The 21,800-nt window shown below is 35.6% G+C and overlaps 1 protein-coding gene across 1 annotated transcript; it reads left to right on the top strand.

Annotated features, from left to right (window-relative positions):
- Positions 1-395: 395 nt before the first annotated feature.
- On the top strand, positions 396-12,415 carry LOC127876182 (mesenchyme-specific cell surface glycoprotein-like). Its single transcript, XM_052421194.1, has 11 exons — positions 396-665; positions 4,717-4,933; positions 5,606-5,845; positions 5,999-6,203; positions 6,559-6,691; positions 7,456-7,570; positions 7,805-7,981; positions 8,123-8,179; positions 10,659-10,912; positions 11,667-11,890; positions 12,248-12,415. The coding sequence occupies exons 2-11, from the start codon at positions 4,738-4,740 to the stop codon at positions 12,360-12,362; spliced, it is 1,716 nt and encodes a 571-aa protein (XP_052277154.1). The 5' UTR covers positions 396-665; positions 4,717-4,737; the 3' UTR covers positions 12,363-12,415.
- The last annotated feature ends 9,385 nt before the right edge of the window (positions 12,416-21,800 follow it).

Genomic DNA, 21,800 nt, shown 5'->3' with positions numbered 1-21,800 from the left:
GAAATTACGAATATAAACGAACCTTCATATCTGTCAAATTGTTCCGAATTATTAAGAATACAATCTTTATCAAAATCTGAGAAACACGTCGTTTTAACTTTTTTAAATTGAATTTTTGTTTGAACCATTCAAAGTCAGGCTCCCAACAACTTCCCGACAGAGACATTGTTATTTTCGCGACTTACATAAGCCAAAGACCTATGGAATAGATGTATTTAATAGGTATTTGCATCAGTTGACAGCAATCTCGCAACATTATACGGAAAGATTAAATTACGGTTCTATATAAAACTACATCAAACAAATACCATCGCCAAATTCGTGACGCGGTCGTGACTGTTAAAGGGGGTGTGTAAACGCTTTTGGAATGCTGTGCCAAGGATCTGGATTTATATGGAGCATGCACTCCTGGCTGTTAGGTGAAACACGAGTTTGTTTGATTTTTATTTTGCTATTTTCACATAAACCAAGGTGTTACACAATAAATTCCGCGTGACCTCTACGAGTCATGGTGATGTACTGAAAATATGACTCGAGATGATATAATAGCCCCGATTCGGCAGCTTTCATGATAAACAAGTGTTATTTTAATCAAAGTTCAACACTCAATATTTTCAGTTTTGAAATTTCAGGCCATAGGGCAGGACATAATTTGAACGGAAACGGTAACAATTCCTTATTATTGTTTATCAATTGCCAGGCTATTCCATTCACGAAAAAAACTCTTGGTACATTAATCTTTGAGTGTACATTTATGTATATTAAGACGTTCATTATACAGAAGTATTTTCAACTTTTGTTACTGAATATCAAAATTTGTAGTGAACTTATCATTAATTTATATGTACAAAAAATATATATTATATATAAATGTTGCTTTCATATGTATGTAATGATTTTTGTATTATATGTATCATGCAACTGTTTTAGTTTGTATATCCGAAGATATTCAGCATGAATAATATGGTTTCGGTATAAGCATTTTTGAGTGGCCTTGGCCAGTCTGATGTACGAACAACTCGAAATAAGCGTGTATTGGAACATAGTTTTGAAACCAATATTTAATTGATGAACTGCCGATTGTAAATAAAATGCGATTTTGTTGCTAAATATGTAGGATGTACAAATTCTCTGATGACGTACTTGAAACAATAGTTGAATATGATGATACAATCATACAAAGTAGCGTTGATGCTCATATAAATATATTGAAGGCATGGTCATAGAGCGAGTTTTATAAGGAAATATTTGCTGTGGTCCGATATCGAGATTCAAATCGACCGAAGCACTGATGGAGACACTAACTTCAGTTGTACATAGCAGGGAAATAGAATATAGCGAACACATAAAGGAGCTGGTCGCTGTTTCTTTATTCGTCCAGTACGGATGCTCATGCAATGAAGGCTGTCAACAGATCATGACAATGTTGAATATGTTAACCATTTTGTATCAATAACGTTAGGAAATCAAATTGAAACACTTTCATCGATTTAACTAAAAAAATAATATATTATAGCTCTTTCTCGTTTCCCACATGCTTAATAAAGGTGATTGTGAATATTAATCGGGTTTTTTTACGCGATGAAACAGCAGGGCCCGTCTTCGCAAAATTCTTTACGTAATTTCTTAAATCAATAAAATACATTCAGTCTATGGCTTGTTTATGTTAAGTTCATTTTATGTTGAATAGTTTTAAACAAGTCAGTATTGCTTAAATGAACAGTATACTATCCTTTTAAGCAGACATCAAGTTATAAAAATGTGATCTAAAATGCTCCCATAAATCGTAGTTAGGTTATAATTTCAATAAGAGCTTTGTGCATACCAGCCCACAACACCATTGCAGGCCTTTCCGAAGCATGACGTGAAGGCACTGGGCCAGAGATCTGTAGTTTGAAATGGTTTCCATTGTTTTTGACATGTTGTATAACCGTTATTTAGTACTAAATAACTTTAAGACTAGACCAAGCACACAAAGATACTCTTTGGAAAATTAGGTTCATGATTTTGAAATTTCTGGCAAAAGCGTTTCCATGCGTCCAAAAGCCTGGGAATGGCTTGCAGTGGTTTCCTCAAAAACGTTTCAAGTTCAGAAATACCGTACTTCGTGACTTCAAGACGAAACGGTCACTTCCATTCAGATAAGCATCGTAGTATACATGTTACATGCTCATGTATCCAAAGTCTGTAAACGAGAATGTACCACACATTATTAAAGTTGTAAATAAGCGTTATATGCCTTTTGTTTGTTTTGACATAGAACGTTACTCCAACGACAATATGTAGTTTTAGATGGAAAAAAGGAAATGCTAGAATAATTAAAAAAACGCAATCAAGTTCAACAAATATATTCAACAGGAATTGATGGCAGAAAAATGGAAGTATTTAATTTATAAAAAAAAACAACATAGAATTGACCACGTACAGTCAACGTTGTTAAAAACTGTACAGTCATAACCTTTGCAAAGGCATGGTAAACACGAGGATATTGTGTGGCATGCTTACAGAGAAGAGTACTGAGGAGCCATGGTCAAATCATGCAGAAACTGCTCGACATGCGTACTGCCATTGGCAATGGGGAGCCTGTGTAGAAATTATAAATAATTCAGGCAAAGTTAAACATACACTCAGTAATTCTATGGTTTGCCTAAGGGCAAGGAGGCGCGGCTAAAGCATGCAGCACCTGCTTTACGTGCTTACTTGAAATAATGCTAAGTAAGAGTACTGACACAGCATGATTAAAACACGCAGCAACTGCTCGCTTTGCTTACAGTCAAAATTACTGCCTGACTTGCCTACTGTCATTGTCCAGGCGTAGCCATGGACAATTTTCTCAGACAATGAGGAATTATAAAAACACATACTAAATCCACGACTTTCTTACAATAAACAGTACTTAATAGGCATGGCTAAAACATGCAGCACGTGCTTGACTTGCTTGCTTACGGTCAATGTTTTAAAATAAGCAGGATCGAACACGTAGCAATTACGGTCAACAGTACTAAGTAGAAATGGTTAAAACGTGCAGCACATTATAGACCTGCTTACGGTCAATGGTACTGAGTAAGAGTATCGATAAGGTCTTTTTTTTAAACACGAATCAACCGATCTCGTACGATCAAAGTACTAAATACACATGTTTAAAAACGGAGTAATTAAGTACATTAACGACTTGCTTAAAGTCAATGTATTGATCAGGCATGGTAAACTCCACGCGTTCTAACGGTCGAAATACTGAGTAGGCGATGTTGTTAGACTTATAAAATAAACTTTTTAAAAGAGGACTTAATGCGCGATGTGCATTTCATTAGTAGGATCGAATTCATACGGTGCATTATAAACGATTCTTTCGATCGTATCTTTAATTCATATGTGTAAAATGAAAACAATCAAACCAAAACAAGCAAAATAATAATTAAAGAATGCCACTGACATCAAACGCTCAATCACTAACGAAATCCACAATTCAAGCTGACTACAAATTATACTGTATCTGGTCAACCTGTGTTTTATTTAATTACAATTGCTTAATTTGTGTGCTGTATTATATGCTGTATTAAACGATGTAATACTGGCAAGCGATTTTGGTGTTAGAATTTCCTTTTTATGTTTTAAACAATTAGCCGAACAGCCTTTTTATGTTGAAACAAATCAGTCATTATGAATAAATATTAAGATAACATACTGGCACAATAATATATTCTATATAATCAAATGATATTAAAGTACAATTTATAACGTAAAAAGAGAAAATTGGCATGTCTAGTTGTGTATATGTATGTGTAATAAGCGAAACAAGGTGGTACTAAAAGAAGGTGGCACAGAAGTTTCTTTCCTCCGCGTTACTTAGGATTTCCCAGTGTTTGATTAAGATTAAGCACATTTGCACGGGACATATTTCGGAATTAGTGCTATAAATGAGACACCTTGGGTGATCAGTGTATATGAATTTAGCAAGAGTATTTACTGAATCGAATTCAAACATTATATGTGGTCTTTATTGGAAGTACTGAAGTTAACCCATTTATGCCTAGCGTCAAGAAAAAAGGCATTGGCAAACAGCGTAGACCCAGATGAGACGACGCATGATGCGGCGTCTCATCAGGGTCTGCCCTGTTAGCTTAAATTAGTTTCTGTAAGAAATATTCTAAATATAGAAATGAATACGCTAGATATCCCTACTTTTGGAAATAAATTGATCCAATATAGAAGGATGGGAGAGTCCACTAGGCATAAACGGGTTAATTCACTGTCACGTATTGCATGTTGCTCTGTCCGTTGACTTGAAACTGTACTCTGTAATCCCAAATAACGACTTACATAGGTTTCAGTTTGTCCATTCAATGTTGCATTCGCAAAATACTAGTTGAAGGGGCCTTTTCACGTATTGGTAAATTGACAAAATTGAAAAAAAGTTGTTTCAGATTCGCAAATTTTCGTTTTAGTTATTATATTTGTGAGGAAACAGTAATAATGAACATTAAACATGCTCTAAAATAGCCATTATATGCATCTTTTGACGATTTAAAAACCTCAAACTTATAACGCGAAACGATTGAATAATTTGGAGAGTTCTGTTGTTGTCGTTATATTTTGTGAAACATCGAGGATTGCTTATATAAAGTATAAAATACAACATGTTAACTTGTTTTATTTACAGCATGCGCATGTAAGAAGATTCGGTCTTACTAATAGAACGAATAGTCTATCTTACAGAGACCACATTCCAGCAACAAAATGAACACATTACTTCTTGTGCTCGGAATCACGTACCTCCACGTAACCATGGGGTACACGTCACTCAAGCCCCTGTCCTATGTCCAGCTTCCGACAGGTCTAAACAGCGCCGGAGGCGAAGTTTTTGGCGGGCTAGACCTAAAAGCGTCCGAGGCTGCCGCTTTCGACCACGTCAACTCAATTCTATACGTTATTGGTAAGTGTTGTTTGAAACGTCAATTCGATTATTACTTATTTACTTATTGGCATGTGTCTAAGGACATCATCTTATTTTATACGTTATTGGTAATTGTCTTCAGACAAGTCAACAAAACTATTTATGCTCTTGGCAAGTGTCGAAGACACGTTTATTAAATAATTGTTTATTGGAAAGTACATGTATCTAAGGACCGGTCAACTTAACTCTTTATCATATTGATCATGTCTAAGGATGCATGAACTTAATTTAAGACGTTACTGTCCATAGACCCGTAAATGTAATTAATAACGTTATTATTAGAAATTTCAATACACGTAAACTGATAGGCGTGTAATACGCGGCAACTAAATTCATTACGTGATTAATACGTGAACGCGGACACGGCAATGCACTTTGAGAGTTTTGTAATTTTATTAGTTTGTAATCGGCAGTGAAAACGTGGACACTTGTAAGTTCTGGGTTAAAATATGTTTTTGTAAAACTTCTCATAGGTTTCTTTTATACTTTTGGGAATTAAGAATCCAACGCTATTGATATGTGTATGTAATAGCTTCCATTTGAATTTAAAAAAATGATTATAATATATTTAGTTATTTTCGTTCTTATGTCCGCAAATATTTACAGTTGCACCATTCTTTAAGAGATAACCTGCATTTGATTGCTTCAAAGGCTCAACTAGTCACCTGATGCACGCGATCGATATCATAAACCCGGCAAAACCCGTGCGCCTGTTCAAACACAAGTTCACCATAGGGGAGGGCGTACCCCTGGCCATCGCTATCTGTGGAGGCGAGATCGCAGTGGCCCTCTCCGCACAGACAGACACGAATGAAGGTCACGTGAGGTTCTACCGCACTTACACAAGAAACTCGGGGGCCAATGACGTTTTTCTCGACGGATATGTGACAGGTGATCAAACTGTTTTCTGAATAGAACACTGTTTTTAAATATCACCAATATTAATGAACTTTTCTGTGGATTCGTTTGATAGACAAGGTACGGAGAAGCATGTTCATAACTGTAAAAATATTCACTTAAACATTAGTTGTTGTCACATTTCAGTGGGTTCACGTCCAAGAGATATCAAGTACACACCCGACTGTAATATAGTCGTGGTTTCTAACGAGGGATCAGCAGGCAAAGATGAAGGCGGGGCATACGTCGATCCCGAGGGCTCTGTAACTATCATACAAGGAGAGAAAACGGGCAACCCAAGCGTCCGACTAGTCGATTTTCTGGACTTCAACATTGGACAGCCAAATTATAAGTTATTAATTTTCATCATCATAAGTATTTCTAAAGGGCTTTTCATTGCAATTTTCTACATGTTCAATGGTATATTGATAGCATTTTATATTTTATGTGCCGATTTTGTAAATGTTTGGGGCAGATATTTCCATGCGTCAACGTAATAAAAATAAGCATAACATACATTTGAAATAAATGTAAATGTCTTTGGGGTTCAAATAGTGCCACCACTATAATTATATCAAGCACAATATGTTAAATAATGGAATTCATTCTCGTTGGCAATGTTAAAGAGCTGAATTGTGTATGCGTTATAAAATGACCCGCCCATTGTACTAAAAGTGGTTACTTAAATCTACACATATATCTGCCAGCATGCAGATAAGGACCCCGTCCCTGTACATTCCCAAGAGCGTGTATAGCGGCGATACGACTGTGGCACAGGATTTGGAACCAGAACAGGTGACAATCACCTCAGACAGCCGAACTGCCTACGTCACACTGCGAGTAAGTCGCCTCTGCCTTGCATATGCTTTTAGAACATTCAATAATGCAATCGTATTTACTCTCTCCTATATATTTTTTTAAGTCTTCTAAATGGAAACGCAAGTATTTCTTGCTACCATTATCAAGTCTTTCTGATGACTTGTTCTAAATAGTTCAGTCCCATTCTTCAAATCTCTCTCGGCTACACATGTTTGAGACATGCTTTTTGTTGCAACCAGTTAAATAGCTTTACGTGTGGTGCTGCGGATGAATGACTGTTGAAAACGCTATATATAAAGTTTAGCATGATCGACTACATATAAACAGTTATAATATTTTTGTATTTTACATTGACAAACTGAAAATATAGATACGATATCACATAATATGCATATACAATGCGCATGAATAAAACACACTGTACATCTTGTGCTGGTAGATACACAAGTCATAAGCTTAAAACTCCAAAACGACAACAAAGGACGATTTATTCGATACAATTAGTTGGTATTTTTGAAAAACAAATAATACATTAAAAATTATTTTTCAAGGATCTGACACAGGCATATCATTAATACAACGGTTATTTATATTTTGTTTGACCCATTTATATATTTTATTTATTTATTTCAAAACAAAGTTTTTCAAACTTTGACATGTGATTTTGACATGTTTTTAAAGTCATTTGAATATGTATGTAACTCAGTCATCTTTATTAATGTAGTTGTTGCTCCCTCGTTGTATTTATTTCCATCGTTTTAGCTCAACGCTATTTCTTCTTTCAGGAAAACAACGCCATTGCTAGGGTTAATTTACGCACCTCTGAGATTCCATCCGTCACCGCTTTGCCCAGGAAAAACTGGCAATACACTGGTGTAGATGTTAGTGACCGAGACGGAGGTACTCATCGTATTATGTGCATGCTTGCTCATAAGGACATTGAACGCTAAATGAATTCTTTTGCAATAAACATCTACAACTGATAATGATATTTTAGTGTTACATGCATGTTTATGAAACACATGTACACATGGTTAGAATTGAGGCACAGATTTCCGCTCATGAATGTAAAATGTTGGCCTGCGTCAGGGTATCTAGTGCATCCCGATGTGAAGGTCACCATTTCTTTTCCAGGTGTTCACCGACGTATATTCCCAGGGCTACAGTCACTTAGGCAACCAGGCGCATTGGCATCGTTCGAAATCGGAAACAAGAAATTCCTTGTCACTGCCGACGCTGGTGGTATAAAGGAGTACACAGCCGCGAAACATGGCTTCGCATGGTCAGACAGCGCCATCGCAAAAACAATCGGTAACGTTCTAAAGACAAAAGTTAATAACTAATGAAAAATGCAATATCGACCTCTTTTTTTGGTATGTTTCTGGTTAAATCTGAACATTTAGTTTTATTTTAGACCCACGTTTTTTAAAATTTAACAATTATTATTTTCAGCCGCACAGATTGAAGTTCCGGGCTTGAAGGTCAATGCTTCTAATGACGAATACCTCGGTAAAACTAGTCAAAGCTACTCAACTTTTTTTAAAGAGAAGCTTGTTTCGATATTAACCCATTTATGCCTAGTGGACTCTCCCTTCCTTCTAAATTGGATCAATTTATTTTCAAAATTAGGGATGTCTAGTATATAAATTTCTATATTTAGAAAATTTCTTTCAGAAATTCCTTTAAGCAAACAGCGCAGACCCTGATGAGACGCCGCATCATGCGGCGTCTCATCTGTGTTTACGCTGTTTGCCAATGCCTTTTGTCTAGACGCTAGGCATAAATGGGTTAATTGCTAAGAGATTCTTACATCCAATGGCAGTAATGTCAATAAGAATCTGTAATATTGTGTTTTAATAGTGCACCTGCAGCAATATATACGTTGGCAGCTATAAAATAAGAATTCAATGTAAGTGCCATTGTGAAGATTTTTTTGAATGTATCAGACTAATTACGGATAGGCGAGTACACACTAACATGGTATTATATTTATACTGCAACATTAAAAAGCCAAAAGTGGGACAATCACAGTATTAGCTCATAATTGTCAATAAATAGCCAAAACAGATAAAACTGACATGTCGTTGTAATATCAAAATTATTTGTGATCTTTCCCGATTGCGCCACGCGAAATTGTCATCAACAATTCTACCCAGTATCAGAGCAACAAGATGGCATTAAAAATCAATTAACTCATGTAGACCACAGAAGGTTGTGTCTAAACTTAATTTCTTGTTACACAAAGTAAAATACCGAAAACAAAGATTTCTGTCTTTTTCAACTTACACAATATGCTGCCTACGTCAAGAATGATGCAGCATTTAATCCCGCCTACTTTTATATTGGTCTTTAATCAACCAACTTTCTAAAACTCTTCTGTCGAAACATGTTTTTGCTACCTGACATATAATAGTCAAACATACACTGGTTAACGCTCTTCTCACCAAAGATTTTGTATGACTGAGATTCTAAATCGCCATCTGAATTCTGTATAGTTTTGTTTGAAATGTATGAGTTCAAACTATGCTGGCTAATTCTCCGGTTGTGGTTTGTTTTAGATTCTAAATCCACATCTGTATTTTCGTATAGTTTTGTTTGCTTCCATGATGACTTGAAACTCTGCATACGGCTTACATACTAACGTGTTCATTGCCATCCTTCTTTCCCATTTTAACACAGTTGATGTAAACTGCGTTTCGAGATGCTCGCGTTTTTAAAGCGAATGCATGACGTAATCCGTTGACTTAATGTCTACTGACAAGTGCCTGTAGTTTGGCGATTTGTTTTGCATTCAGTTAAACAATTACTAAAAATGCTATGTATTAATAACCTACATCTATACTTATTAAAAGGTACATTGATTTGAATTGTATTCTTTCAATGCATGTGTATATTGACATGTACGTGCACATAAATGAGAAGGTTGATACATTTTAACGAGTTACATTGTCACTTAAGTGTATTCTGTAAGGCATATAAAGCAAACGTGTGCACAAAAAAACATGAGTTTCCTTTTACAAAATAATTTAGTTGTAAAATAAATGAAAGAACATGCATCTATAATTATCCCCTACACAAAGCGGAGGGAAATAACATTGGCTTTGTCCGTCCGTCCGCCCGTCCGTCCGTACGTCCGTCCGTCCGAGAGTTAGTCCGTCGTTCCGCCTGCCACCAAACACTTCAGAGATATAGCTCAGAAACTATATAAGCTATCTTCATGAAACTTCCTAGGTGTGTGTATATCAATGAATAGTAGAGCCATGCACAAGAACCATAACCTAACACTTTTTTACTGAAAATTATTGTCCATTTTGGTATGATGAAATTTTTAAGGGCTTTATCTCAGATGCCTTGCAAGATGTCACATTGAAACTTCACGATTGTATTGAAAGCAATAACGAGAAGTGCCTTGCTTAAGAACAATAACCCTTCACTTTCTTAAATATACGTTATTGTAATCTGTTTTATAGCTCACATATATTACAATATTTCAACATTAAATTTATAAGTGTGTAGAAATCATGAAGTGGGAAGTTACCCTACACTAACTGAGTATACTATATATCAAGGGATTTGAACCGATCCACAAACACTGTTTATCTTGCGGGGAATATGAATTTAACGAATTTGCTCGTTCTAATTGATGTCGTGCTACTTTTGAAATGCGTAACATAATATTAATTCGATGCTCAGTAAAATATAAATATATTTTACAAATTACACATCGTTGAAATCCAACCGATTAAATATGTGCATGAAATTCCTCTTCAGCATACGTTTCAAAGTTGCCTTCGAAGATTCTGGTCGGAAGACATTTTAATTTTGACATCTTATGATGATATAACTTGCGATGAAAAACCCATAAACAATCAAGAAACGTGTACTATACAACGGTGATAAAAAGCATGCATGGGATGGTTTGCTATTGTAAATATATGAAAATATAACCTCTATCTTCCTTTGTGACATGTTTGTCATTATTACTCAGGTCGGTTGTTTATCAGCACTGTAGACGGCAAGAACGCTTTCACGGGCTTGTACTCACATCTGGAAATGTTCGGTGGGCGTGGTTTCTCTATCTGGGACACCAGCAACATGCAGGCCCCCGTGTTCGACACGGAGGGTACGCTGGAGGAGTACATGGAGAGCTTCTACAAGCCAGTCTTCAACACCGACTATGTTAAAGCTACAGCCACTTACACGTCACCTGAAATGAACCGAGACTTTGCTTCCGAATATCAGGTAACTTTGTTTGCATTTATGTTTGTAGTAATTAATCTTTAACCCATATATGCCTAGCGTCTAGAAAAAAGGCCTTGGCAAACAGCGAAGACCCAGATTAGACGCCGCATGATGCGGCGTCTCATCAGGATCTGCGCTGTTTGCTTAAAGGAATTTCTGTCAGAAATATTCTAAATATAGAAATAAATATACTAGACATCCCTAATTTTGGAAATAAATTGATCCAATTTAGAAGGAAGGGAGAGTCCACTAGGCATAAATGGGTTAAATAAACCAAAGCTTAAAAGTATACATATTCAGCAGAACTAGCTTTTACTGATGGGCGATACGTGGCAAAAGACGCTTTAGAAAAGTGGTCTGCTCAAATGATGCATACAACGCTGTTGAGTTTTAGATCTGGCAAGATCCGTATAATGAATGTGCGTAAAGTGTCGTCCCAGATTAGTATGTGCAGACCGCACAGGACTACTCAGGGACGACAATTTCCGCTTAAATTGGATTTTTGCTAAGAAGATACTTCATTTAAACAAAAAATGTCATAAAAGCAGAAAGTGTCGTCCCTGATTAGCCTGTGCGGACTGCACAGGCTAATCTGAGACGACACTTAACACACATGCATTATGCCTAATTTTCACAGAACAAGACACATATAATTGAATTTCCCATGCAATCAAACAAAATGCTAGATAAGTTAGAAAGTCTTTCATATGTGTGGTTATAAAAAAGGTGCACTCATCCAACACTTTTTATTTAGGGTGCGCACGTGTCTAGCATCGATGTTGCCGACAACAACGGAACCGTGCTGATGGTCGCCGGAACGTGGTCCACGGGCACATTGTTTCTGTACACTGTGGACACGAGTTCCGGTCAGCCCATTCCGCAGTTCCAGGCTATATACAGGGCCGGTAACACAGACGAGCCCTGGGCTGACCTGTACACGCAGAAAACCGTCGGAGATCTCTACATCTCCGATGTAGGGTAGGGGAGCAGTTTATTGTTAAAGTAACCAACTGTAACTCAGCATAAAAATGGGTGAAGTATTAAAAGGAAAACTTAAATGAAATGGTGAAATGTTGATTTTATTAAACTTGATAATAGTTCTTTTAACTGATGCTTATTTGCTATTCACAGATTTCTCAAAGTACTGAAAGTACTATCAGTGGTGTAGGAACTGTCGCATACATTTGTAAATTCATGTTTACCGCATTTGACTTCTGTCTAGGTGTTTTCGACTTGTTTTTTTCAGATCAGTCATGACAAAAAGCATATTTTGTGGGTGTTTTTAACATGTACCCGTAAACCATATTAGCACTAATACGTTCATGTGCTTGTCAGCATCATCACGAGTGACAAGAGTCCAGTGGACCGCCCCCTCCTGTACGTGACCAGCTCGGGTGCCGGAGCAGTCTCGGTGTACGAGATAGTGGACGAGACCCCAAATATACCTTGAGCTACTTTTAAACTTATTTATATCAGTACTTCGAATAAAAATGTGAACTATGATACTAGACAAGCTATTTTACTTAATTATTACGGCGTAATAACAGGCGGTAGTAGCGCCAAGGACACCATGCGATCATCATGAGAATGCCTCAAAAATGGCGACCTTACAGCGACCTCTTTGGTCATGTTCAAAGAAAGATACGCCGAGGAACGGCGTTCTAATGGCGTCGGGCTATTTCGCCGTACATTTGCTCTAAGGAGGCCACAAATCCGACAGAAACGCAAATGACGTAAAGGTGGGGGTGGCGTGGTAAACACATACTGGAATATACTTGAGATTTGTTCATAAACGCCCTGAAAATCCACTGTTTCGTTGCTTGTAAGTTCATGGGGTTCGTATAGGCCATATAAACGTACTCCCAGCGCCTTTGATGATATTTGCTATTGCGGCTCTTGGAGTCCATATGCACCCCTTAATAAACGCAAGAGCAAATCTGCGCACAAATTTCGTGCGCATCACTAAACAGACGTCGTTCGTTACCAATTAAGGAAAGCTATGAAAAAACTTTAAAAACACATAAGGTTTACCTGAATGGCAGCCTACGGACGTTATCCATTGTATGCAACCTAAAAAACACAACGATATTCCATAACACTATTCTTGCTGTCACTTTCATTTTGAAATTTCGAACAGTGTAAATACTCGACGACTCAAAACATCGTTATTGACTTAATGGGTACATAAAATATCACAATGTGAAAAATATTGGTGTAATGCGATCTAACCGATAGCGACACGTTTTATCGGCAACATTACAACAGTTCCCAATATGGTCGATAGGGCGTACGAAAGAATAACAACGTAAATAAAAAGCAATTATTTCTTGGTTTAATGGTACCATTTGCATAAGTTTGTGCTTTAGACAGGTAAACGTTGATAAGTTTTTGCAGTATCACTCAGTGTTCCTAAGCCTTTGCAGTGGTGATGAAATTGTGCACCTTTGGACAATAGATGGTGCATTGCAACTCTCAGCAACCCTTTGTGTTATAAAGCTGAGAGTTGAATTATTGCAACCAGGGGTTCGTATAATGATCTTTTGCGTTCTTTTTCGCTCTGCATTCAAAATAGAATCGTAAAAGACGCGTATAGAATCTAGTAATGACGCAGCGACTTCGCAAATCATCGCCACGGAAATGCCGATTGTGTTTTATTCTGAGATCGCAAAATAAAACGCATTGAAACGTGGTTGCGAATCGTCTACGCAAAGGAAACCTAATAAATCATCCATGGTATATATCATTTTATTCAATTCCTGTGCATCTCAAACCAGTGTTCAGATTATTGCGATCATGAAATGTCAAAATCTTTATATGCGTGATTATGTTTGATACAGCCCTCTATGCTTCGAACTTAGCAAACATACATCTACAAAAGGGAGGCACATATATGCGCCGTTTTCAGTGGATGTTGTTAGCTATTTACCTGTTGATATTTTCCGGATTTAGCTGTGTTGGAATATATAACCACTAGGTAGAAATTCACTCTGTAGCAAAGTAGCACGTTGATTCTCATGATCCGTTTTAAACTTGGCGCTTAAAATGCAATGCCTTGAAAATACGTTTTTACCGTGCTATATGTGAACAATTTCTCAATTGTAAAAATATAGACCAAGCCATTTTCCCACATAGCTTGATTATTTAAGATAAATACATAACAACGTTTGAATCCCTAATGTATAGAGCCACGATATTGTCCTGCTGAGAAATGTGTCGCCCCAAGTGTGCAATAAAAAAAATCGGCGTAGCTGTTTAACGTCACTTTTGACCTTACCTGACCTGTGTAAGTGTCCAATACAATTCGAATACAATTTCCTGCGGCTAGACACGCATGAATACACTTCATTTATTCCATTGGCTGATTTGAGTATACCACCAGAACATTGGAAACATGTCCGCGTCCTTGTAACACTGTTTAACTGCATGAAACAATTGTATCTCTAATGAAAAGGCTTAACAGTTTTACACTCAATTCTCGATATCAATACAGTTTGTGAGTGCACCTTTCATTTTCAGAGGATTGCCAGCGCAAGAGCGTTTGTACTAAAAGGCTATTTTCTCATATTTAGTACTGACTTTCATATTCCTGTCAACATGTTAACATGTAAAAGTATAAAGAGCAGTGGAAGCGTGGCCTCACTTTAATGCATTGCATTTCTACCCGCGAGGTATCAGGGTCAGGTCGCAGCCAGTGTGTGTGAATATCAGAGTTTATTTACAGGTCATCGCTGCGTCTTCACGACTACCTTATGTGCTGACCTGAGTTCGCGGCCAGTAAAATAATCGTTATAAAATATAGACGCTATCGCGTGAACTAGGTGAACTGGAATTTTCTTTAGACTAGAAATATGTTAAATAAAGATGTTCAGCGATATAATTATGGTATGTTAAAGATATTTCTTGTTATTATCTCTATGCGTGTGTACGTGCCCAAAGATTTGCATGACATGAAACGTGTGTGCTGAAAATGATAATTTGTAAGGCAATCCATTACTAAAATGAGCTCAAGATAATAAAAAAGAATTTAAAAATATATTCGACGAGTAATGGAAAAACAATACTCACATTGATTTTTATAAGATGTTTTTTTGTATTATTTGCAAGAGAAATTTGGGAACAATGCACCTTAATAAAAATGATAACATATTTTTTTACTATAATATAATAAGATTGTTGGAAAAGGAATAAAACACTTCATTTATTGACGTACACAAAGGACAAAAAAGGGAAAAAAAAGCCCTACAAAATTCATTTAAAATAATGTAAATATAAAAACGGAAAAATATTCAATTGTTATTTCCCTCTTTTTAAATCCGAATTTCAACGATAAGAACTTTTATATACGAGATGTAAAAGAATATGTTTTTCATAATACTCCTTACATGACAGGTAAAGGAACTAAAATTATAAGAGGAAAAAGCATGCATCATTAAAAACTGAGGAAAAGGCCTGAGCTGTTTAGAACTAAGAAATCTATAGGAAACCAACAGTTATCTCTACAAATTGGAAGATAATCTGCACATATGACAATGTACTACAAACCATCGTCGTTAATGTGTCAGAAACAGTGGTCAGTCAAGTATGGTAAACCATAGTTAGTTATCAACGGACAACACTCGTCTGTCAATCATGGACATGGTCAACTATAGGCAAATATAGGCATCAAAGCAAAACAACAATGTTTATATTCCTCCATGGTCGTTCATGGTTATCTTTCCTGATTGTTTGTGGTTGGCGATAATTCAAATTACCACTTCTGATCGCCCACGGTTAAACATGATATCAAAATAAAAAACTACACTGGTTTACTATCAGGGTTGATAATGTTGTTATTTGATCAAATACCATTTATGTGATATATATGTTTAGTATTGAATTTAATTTGTTCATATTAGCAGTGTCAATATATTTATTCGCACAATGAATATGTTACAAAATACACTATGGTACATACTATTCTTAATGTATACTTCGATACATTGCAACTACATCTTATGACATGTGTTTAATCTGTTAATTTTGAAACTGTATTACTTTAAATATGTTGAGAACACGTTGGGTTTATATAAGGTATATAAGTAAGACTTTGTCGAAAACTTCATTTTATTATATGTAAATTGTTTATAAATTATCAAAGCAATCGTTTTATGCTTAAAGGTAATACCCTAATATTTAAAATAAAATAACCAATACAAATATCTTAATAAAATTGCCATATTTAAAATAGAAAAGGAGGTTATTAATGTAAAGACCACCACTGTGATTTGCTATATTAATGTTATTTTGTTAAGTAATATTGCAGCGTAATCTATATCGGTATACAACAATAATTACATCGAATTCAAATTAGTAACTTTATGAAGATCCGTAATAAAAACGCTATATTTTATGTATTTTTCTATTTAAAATTTGAAATTGTTTTCTTAAATCTACAGATATACCGATGAATTTCAATATAAAATACTGTAACCTGTGCAAATATGCGAATGTTATAAAGAGTTTCTTTATGTTAACTTGAGAACATTACTGTATTGTTATCAAGTCCCCACAAGTTCATAGAACAGCAAGAAATATGTACAGAAGAAACATACAATTTTAAAGGAAGACATGTGAAAAAACTGGCCTATTAAGTACCGAAGTATGGAATACTATTCGAACATTGACTGACAGATTTTCTTTCTTTTCAATTTAGGATAACCAGTATAAAAATGAGCATTAAGTAGTTGTACTCTTTTAATAAAAAATGTTTTGGCATCAAAATATAACTGCATTTTTTATTAAAATGATATTATCATTTGTTTCAAATATTAACACGTTTTATGCCTCTGGACTTGAACATTGACTATGTGCAACCAATATTACCCAATTTTATAATGATTATTTATATATTCTGCGAAATGACACCCGTAGTACAATTGTGTTGATTCATCCAAAATGTTCATTATAAAGCACCGCATTACCTTGTTTTACAGTTGTATGCAGTATATTGGGGTAAAAGGTCTATTGGTTCAATTTAATATGGATTTTTCGTATTGAACTATTACTCTTCAACTTAAGTTGTGTAAGCTTTTTTATGAAATCACACTACTAGCTGGAAAATTAGTATAGATGGTTCGATGCCATTTCTGTATAGACACTTGTTGATAATGAAAGATAACGTGGGACACATGAACGAATTGAAACGGGACGGAACGTACATTTTCAAAATACACCTTTGCGAAAGGTTAAACTTAAACGGACTCATTTTTCAGGTCGTTTAAGTACAAGGCTTGAATTGAACTAAATGGTTTATAATCGAATGTACTACCGCGGGTCCTTAACAATTCTGCCAGATGCGGTTGCCAACGTCGGTTTTCGTGATCTAATTTTAATTCGATTGTAAAACCCTGGTTTTCGAGTATTATTCAGATTGTTAGAATTAACTCTGTGTTCGTTATATGTTATAATTTAAAAAAATGTATCTCGAGCGTTTTCGTACCTGAATAAATTAATGATCCTCAAACAAAAATCAATATGGCAAAACCTCACTCACACCCATGTTAAGAACGGGCATGTGAGGATGAAATGCAAAAGAATACATACATGAAGTGGTTTTGAATATATTAAATAAAAATACGCATGCAATGTACGAAACAATTTTACCAAAATACAGAAATGTGTATTGAACCAAAAAACGGAAATGTGTATGCTCAATTCATAACACTCATTTCGTCGACCATGTGGATTACTGATGGTTATAAAATTGAGATTTTCAGTAGACAAAATATTATAAATACTGTTAGTTGATTTTGTGAAAAAGTTCAATGCATAAGCGGACAAAGATGTTTACTGAAGTATAAAGATTTATATACACAACTAATGCAGGATTGTATAGTATGGTCATTTAATTTACATTTACGTTACATATAATTGTATCATTTATTTTATACAACACACTTGTATTTAAGTAAAGCCTGAACTGTTCAAAGTATTAACATAGCAAACATTAGAAGCACAAAGCAGACTTAGCATAACTATTACATCATTTTTGATTGATTATACCGTACAAATTGTTCTGAAATTTCTAAATTCATGTACGATTCGTAGTTTTCTACGCTAAATAAAATGAAGTCTCGTTCTTAATTGCAATTGACTTTCTATGATGTGTTCGCACTTCCAAAAGAACTGTTTTGTAAAACTGATCAACTAAAATTGTTCGTCATAAATAACAATTTCGTATTCGGTCAATTTTCTACGTGTGGATTGCCCGAATACAGTGCTTCATCTGTGTGTGTTTATTTGTACTGAACTCTTTACAAGACCGAATTAAATCAGCAATATCGGAACGAAGTTTTCGCTGTTTGAAAGCAGTTTGGACGCTTTGGGAAAGCTGTCCCCATGAGCGAAAAGGACCGAGATCCGATCAGCGTAGTCATGCATGCTCTCGTGACAGTAGGGAAAGCTGGTGTCAATTTTTCACGTTTCCCGAGTAGTTACACAATAACTTTGACATCACGTTTGTGTCGGAGTATGATTCAATAATGTCATATACGAGTCTAAACGAGTCATGATATTCTGGATGTGTTACGCAAGATTAGATGAGTGTCCCAATTCGGCAGCCCTAGCAGTGAAACAGTGTTATTTAATCAACTTTCAACACTAAATATTCGCATTCCTGAATTTTCCGCCATACGACAGGTCACAATTTTAACGAAAACGGTAACCATTCATTATTTTTTGAAGTGCATTCAAAGCTATTTCTTACACCTAGCAACTGTTTTTAAAGGATTAATGGATTTTATGTAATTTAATATAAGGACTTTTATGCAGGAGTGATTTATTGAAACTATCGTTACTGAATAACACAATTTAATTCTTGAATATGTAGTTTTCTTTATAAGCATTCGAGTTTTACATATACAATGCAACCATTTTAGCATTAACGTTTTAGTCAAGTTCGTACATTCGGAGGTATTCTGCATTGAATGTATGTTTTTCTTATCGGCAATCTTCAATTTTTCCTGATGAGTCTACTATATAAGGAAACAAAATTGGAGTGTTCAGAGTAAAATGTAACTACACGTATGTTCTTTCAGCTTGAAAGCGAATGGTTAATACAATGCAATCATTATCTAAAATTAGTGTTTAAACTGCCCAAATGCTTAAAAAAGCTTTGATAGAATGGCTGAATAATAGGATTCAATGGAGACTTTGATGTCATTTTGAAAGCATTGTGAGTTTGACAAGATGTCTGGTTATGTTTTTGTTGGATGTATCTTTGGTTGTTCCTAAACCGAGTTCCCATGATTCAAAAGCAATAAGCTGGAAACATTCAGTTGTATATTAGAAATACAAGTACTGCGATCGTAATGATAATGTTGCCATTTGTGTCGTATTGTTCCAACACGAAAACTTCTGTGCGTATAATCATTTTGAAAAAAGGTAATTCTGGATTCAATTAAAGCTGTCGCTTGAATATCCAAATGAATACATACTTTTACACATAGTATACAATTAATTACATTCGTGTTGGCGCTTGGTTGATCTCTTAACCATGTACTTGCTCAACGGCTGTAAATATTTAAGCTTATTGTTGAATGTTAGACAGATGCATAGTACGAGTGATTTCTTTCTGGAAACAATGTCAAAAGGGATTATATCATTTTGGTCTAGTGCGGACGACATCCAAAATTAAGCAATGACTTATAAATGTATTTTTCTTCTTAATAATAGCTTATAGAGGGTAAAGCATATTACTGGAGTTGTACATATCTATGTCGATACTGCCTTATCTGTCCAATGTTTTTATTTAAAAAAAATGTGAATTATGCTAATAAGGCATTTTAATATTGTAAATACAGCATGGCAGAAATCGTCAGGTAGGTTATACAAACTAAATTGACGACCTATTTCTTGGATAATACTTTGAATGCTTACGGTACATATTGCTCTGGAGCAAATGTCAAAACATGCAGTAACTGCTCGACATGCCTACAATCATCGGCACTGCGTAGCCATAGTTTAAACACCCACAAATGCCGGAGCGGTTAAAACATGAAACAACTGCTCGAATGCATACATTCGGTAGTTAGAAGCCATGGTCAGAAGACGCAGAAATTCCACGGCTTGCTTTACATCAGTGTACTATTCATTCCATGTCCAGCACGCAGTATTTCTACATGTTGCTTACAGATAAAACTACTGATAAGGCATGGTTTAAACAGGCAACAGCTGACTGACTTGCTTACGGTTAGTGGTACCAAGGAAAATTAATTAGAGAGCATGGTTCAAACACGCAGCAAAAGGCTCACCTTTCTCAAGATCGAAATTACTTAGCAGGCATAGTCAAACAATTTCCAAGAAATGACAAAGGTCGTTATAAGTAAGTGGCCGTGGCCTCAGCACTTATCCAATCGCGCAATAACTTCACGACTTGATCTATGTAAATGTACTGTATAAATGAGTTAATTCCACGAACTGCTTAAGGCCAGTGTACAACTCAGGCATGGTCGAAACACGCATGAGCTCCAAGATGTGCCTGATTTCAATGAACTGATCATTTGTAGTCAAATCATGCAGTTATTCCCTTGTTTTCTGGAGGCCGTTGTAGTAATCAGAGATGGCTAAATCACGCAGTAATTCTACGACCTGCTTTAAGTCGATGTTCTGATCAGGAATTGTCGAATAACGCAGTTATTATGCCGCTTGCCTAATCACGCAGTAATTCCGCAGGCTGTTTGAGGTACATGTGATGATCGGGCATATTAAAAACACGCAGTAATACTGCGGCTTGCTTCATGGCAATCTAATGATCAGACATGGTCAACTTACGCAATAATTCGCATTGGTCCTCTCAGTCAAGGGTTCTGAGTCATTATATTTATTAATAACCGTTCGCATAAGGAAAACTTTATGCACGAAATACCTTTTTTTGATATTTTAAATTCTTGCAGTATATTTAAACAAAAAGTTAATATCTTTCATTCATGGAAATTACAGAAAAATATCGAGCATAAAAAATCAGCTTTTTTTATTGGCACTGACATAACTGATAGGCGATTCCAGAATGCATTGCCAACTAAAGTGCATGTTGTTAATCCAGGGTTTATACTGTTTGTGTGTGCTTTTATTACAAGATTTATTAAACATTTAAATACGTGTTCGCGTATCTGCTGTAAACGCTCTCTTTTTATCCGTATTTAACTTGCAGCTAAACTATTTTTGAATGTCAACGTGGCACAATAAAATATGTTATGTCATCATTGAACATAGCATCAGATGATATAAATAAGGAGTTAATATCATATAAAGAGTGATTGCGCATGAGTATTGTGTATGTGAAAGTGTTCTAAAATAGAAGAACAAGGCTCTAATGGAGTTGGTAAAGAATTGGTGCAACTGTCATATTAGTTGTGTTGCCCTATGATTTGATACCAGAATAGGTGCCTTCCGTCATGTACACCGTCCCCTTATCTGGAGTGGTCATATTTCGGAATTAGAACAAAAATTTAAACCCATTTACAAACTGTCCATATGACTTTAGCACGAGTATAAACTGAATGTTATAAACAAACATTTATGTTCTGAATTGAGGCTTTTGCAGAGAATTAAACTCTGTCACGTAGTGCATGTTGCAATGTTTATCGCAGGATACTTGACTAATAATTGTAGTGACAATTTTGTGTTTGTCCATTCTATTTTGTGTAAAATACTGGTTCATTATAGTCGTATTTTGCAACAACAATTTATAAGCTATAATATAAAAGTATTCATCAAAAGAGTATAAAACATTCAGACTCAAATTTCTTTATAAAACATAACATTGTTTAGTTGTACGTGTTGAATCCACAGCAACTAAAGATACAAATCCTTCGATCTTGGTTTGATACACCGATATTCTGTCTTGCAG

This window comes from Dreissena polymorpha, chromosome 4, assembly GCF_020536995.1.
Source record: "Dreissena polymorpha isolate Duluth1 chromosome 4, UMN_Dpol_1.0, whole genome shotgun sequence".
Lineage (NCBI taxonomy): Eukaryota > Metazoa > Mollusca > Bivalvia > Myida > Dreissenidae > Dreissena > Dreissena polymorpha.
Note: the sequence above shows the minus strand (reverse complement) of the source record. Positions and strands in the feature narration are given on the sequence as shown.

What these genes read in the sequence shown, in the direction of transcription:
- LOC127876182 (XM_052421194.1), top strand. Translation starts at nt 4,738, where the DNA reads ATGAACACATTACTTCTTGTGCTCGGAATCACGTACCTCCACGTAACC. An exon ending in CTCAATTCTATACGTTATTG is followed by an intron (nt 4,934 to 5,605) that starts GTAAGTGTTGTT and finishes ATTGCTTCAAAG; the next exon opens with GCTCAACTAGTCACCTGATG. An exon ending in TTCTAATGACGAATACCTCG is followed by an intron (nt 8,180 to 10,658) that starts GTAAAACTAGTC and finishes ATTATTACTCAG; the next exon opens with GTCGGTTGTTTATCAGCACT.